Raw genomic sequence first — 1,580 nt, 5'->3', positions numbered from 1 at the left:
GCAAACTGTCGCAACGTTCGAATGGTATAACAAAATTGGTCAAGCAATCCCGAAATTTCGGCCAAAACCTGCAAGTCGCAATTCGCAATGGATTCGCAATTCGCCCATAACCTGGGACCTGGGAACACATTAGTTTACTTATCCATATATTACCTACTCAAGCTGCATTATATACCATTAAGAGTGACTGGTTGAAGTTTTATTGGAACCTGAGGAACTTCACCAAGTCTGCTTTTAAGTAGCTGGATATATAGTTATTTATATAAACCCTGCTAACAAAAATTATTAATTAAGCACAACAAACCCATCTACCTGAGTTGGTATACATAAATTGGAGCACATATTGTATTATACACTAACCGCATATAAGAACCTAATCATCATCTTATAGACATGCCTCTCCTTCTGGCCATGTTAATGCTGTCTCACCGGAAAACGTACTCCACCCACATGAGTTCGAGTAGCACGTACCGCTATTCATTAGCTCCGGTAGCTCAATCTCACCCCAAAAATCATCGACGCCGCCGCCTTCCAATACATCACGGTGATGATCCTGATCAGTGCTTCTAGCTGTACTTGATGACTTCATTGTCTGTGCTGCTTTAGCTGCTGCTGCCTGAATATCCCTAGCCGTACACGTGGAGGGCCTCGGCAAGTGCTCCACCTCGTCGGGGAAGTTCAGCTGCGCTTTTCGCCCCTTGAGGCAGTAGGCCGCCACGTCATAGGCCTTGGCCGCCATCTCGGGCACCGGGAAGGACCCTAGCCAAATGCGTGACTTCTTGCGTGGCTCCCTGATTTCGGACACCCATTTTCCCCACCGCCGCTTCCTCACGCCCCGGTACACCGGGTGCCGGGTGCCGCTGCGTTGTTGGTTTTCGTGGTTTTGGGTGATGGTGGCTGCGGCAGTGGTGGTGGTGGGAGTGCTCAGGTCATCTTCAGTGTCCGGTGGTTGCTCCATGTACGTTAAGAAAGCATTAGCTGGGAGTGTCATCAAATTATTTAGTACAATTGTCTAGGCTCCTTTTGGGGTCTTATAAGTTATAGCAGGTTTTTCTGAAATTACTTGTATGCCCTTGCGTAAGACATTAATTGGATACTTATTATGGTGCATGCCCTTTTCCTCCAACCCTCCAAGTGATTCTGAAATTGTGATAGCGGGACAGGGTTCTACTTCTGAGCGTACATAGCATTCATTATTTGGATTCAGGCATCTAGCAATGGCTAAAAAAAAGAAAAAAAACACCCACAGGGACAAAAGAAGTTAAAATTTTGCTAAACCAGGAAAAACCGAAAATATCATTTGCATATGTCAGGATGACAGCATGCCCACCTAAGAAACCCCTAGAAGGTGCACTTGGGATTAGGCCATAGTGTAAGATAAGGGGAAGAAACGGTTTAGGGTTACGTCCTCTGATGGTTTAGTGTCAAATGCCTCCCCTAATTTTGGGGGTTTCGTGTCAAATGTCGCCCCTAATTATTGGGTTTAGTGTCAGATGCCTTATCAAACTAAATATCAAAGTATGAATGAAGTTTTAACAAGAAACGTAGAATAAGTGAGTCATACTCATATGTCTCCAACT

General features: G+C 45.1%; 1 protein-coding gene across 1 annotated transcript; it reads right to left on the bottom strand.

Moving 5' to 3' along the window:
- Positions 1 to 273: 273 nt before the first annotated feature.
- Positions 274 to 1,016, bottom strand: LOC133715756 (ethylene-responsive transcription factor ERF023). The gene has a single exon (XM_062142397.1). It carries the CDS (start codon positions 989 to 991, stop codon positions 386 to 388), a length of 606 nt encoding a protein of 201 aa, XP_061998381.1. The 5' UTR covers positions 992 to 1,016; the 3' UTR covers positions 274 to 385.
- Positions 1,017 to 1,580: the final 564 nt, after the last annotated feature.

This window comes from Rosa rugosa, chromosome 6, assembly GCF_958449725.1.
Source record: "Rosa rugosa chromosome 6, drRosRugo1.1, whole genome shotgun sequence".
Lineage (NCBI taxonomy): Eukaryota > Viridiplantae > Streptophyta > Magnoliopsida > Rosales > Rosaceae > Rosa > Rosa rugosa.
The sequence above is the reverse complement of the archived record's forward strand: the minus strand, read 5'-3'. Positions and strand labels throughout refer to the sequence as shown.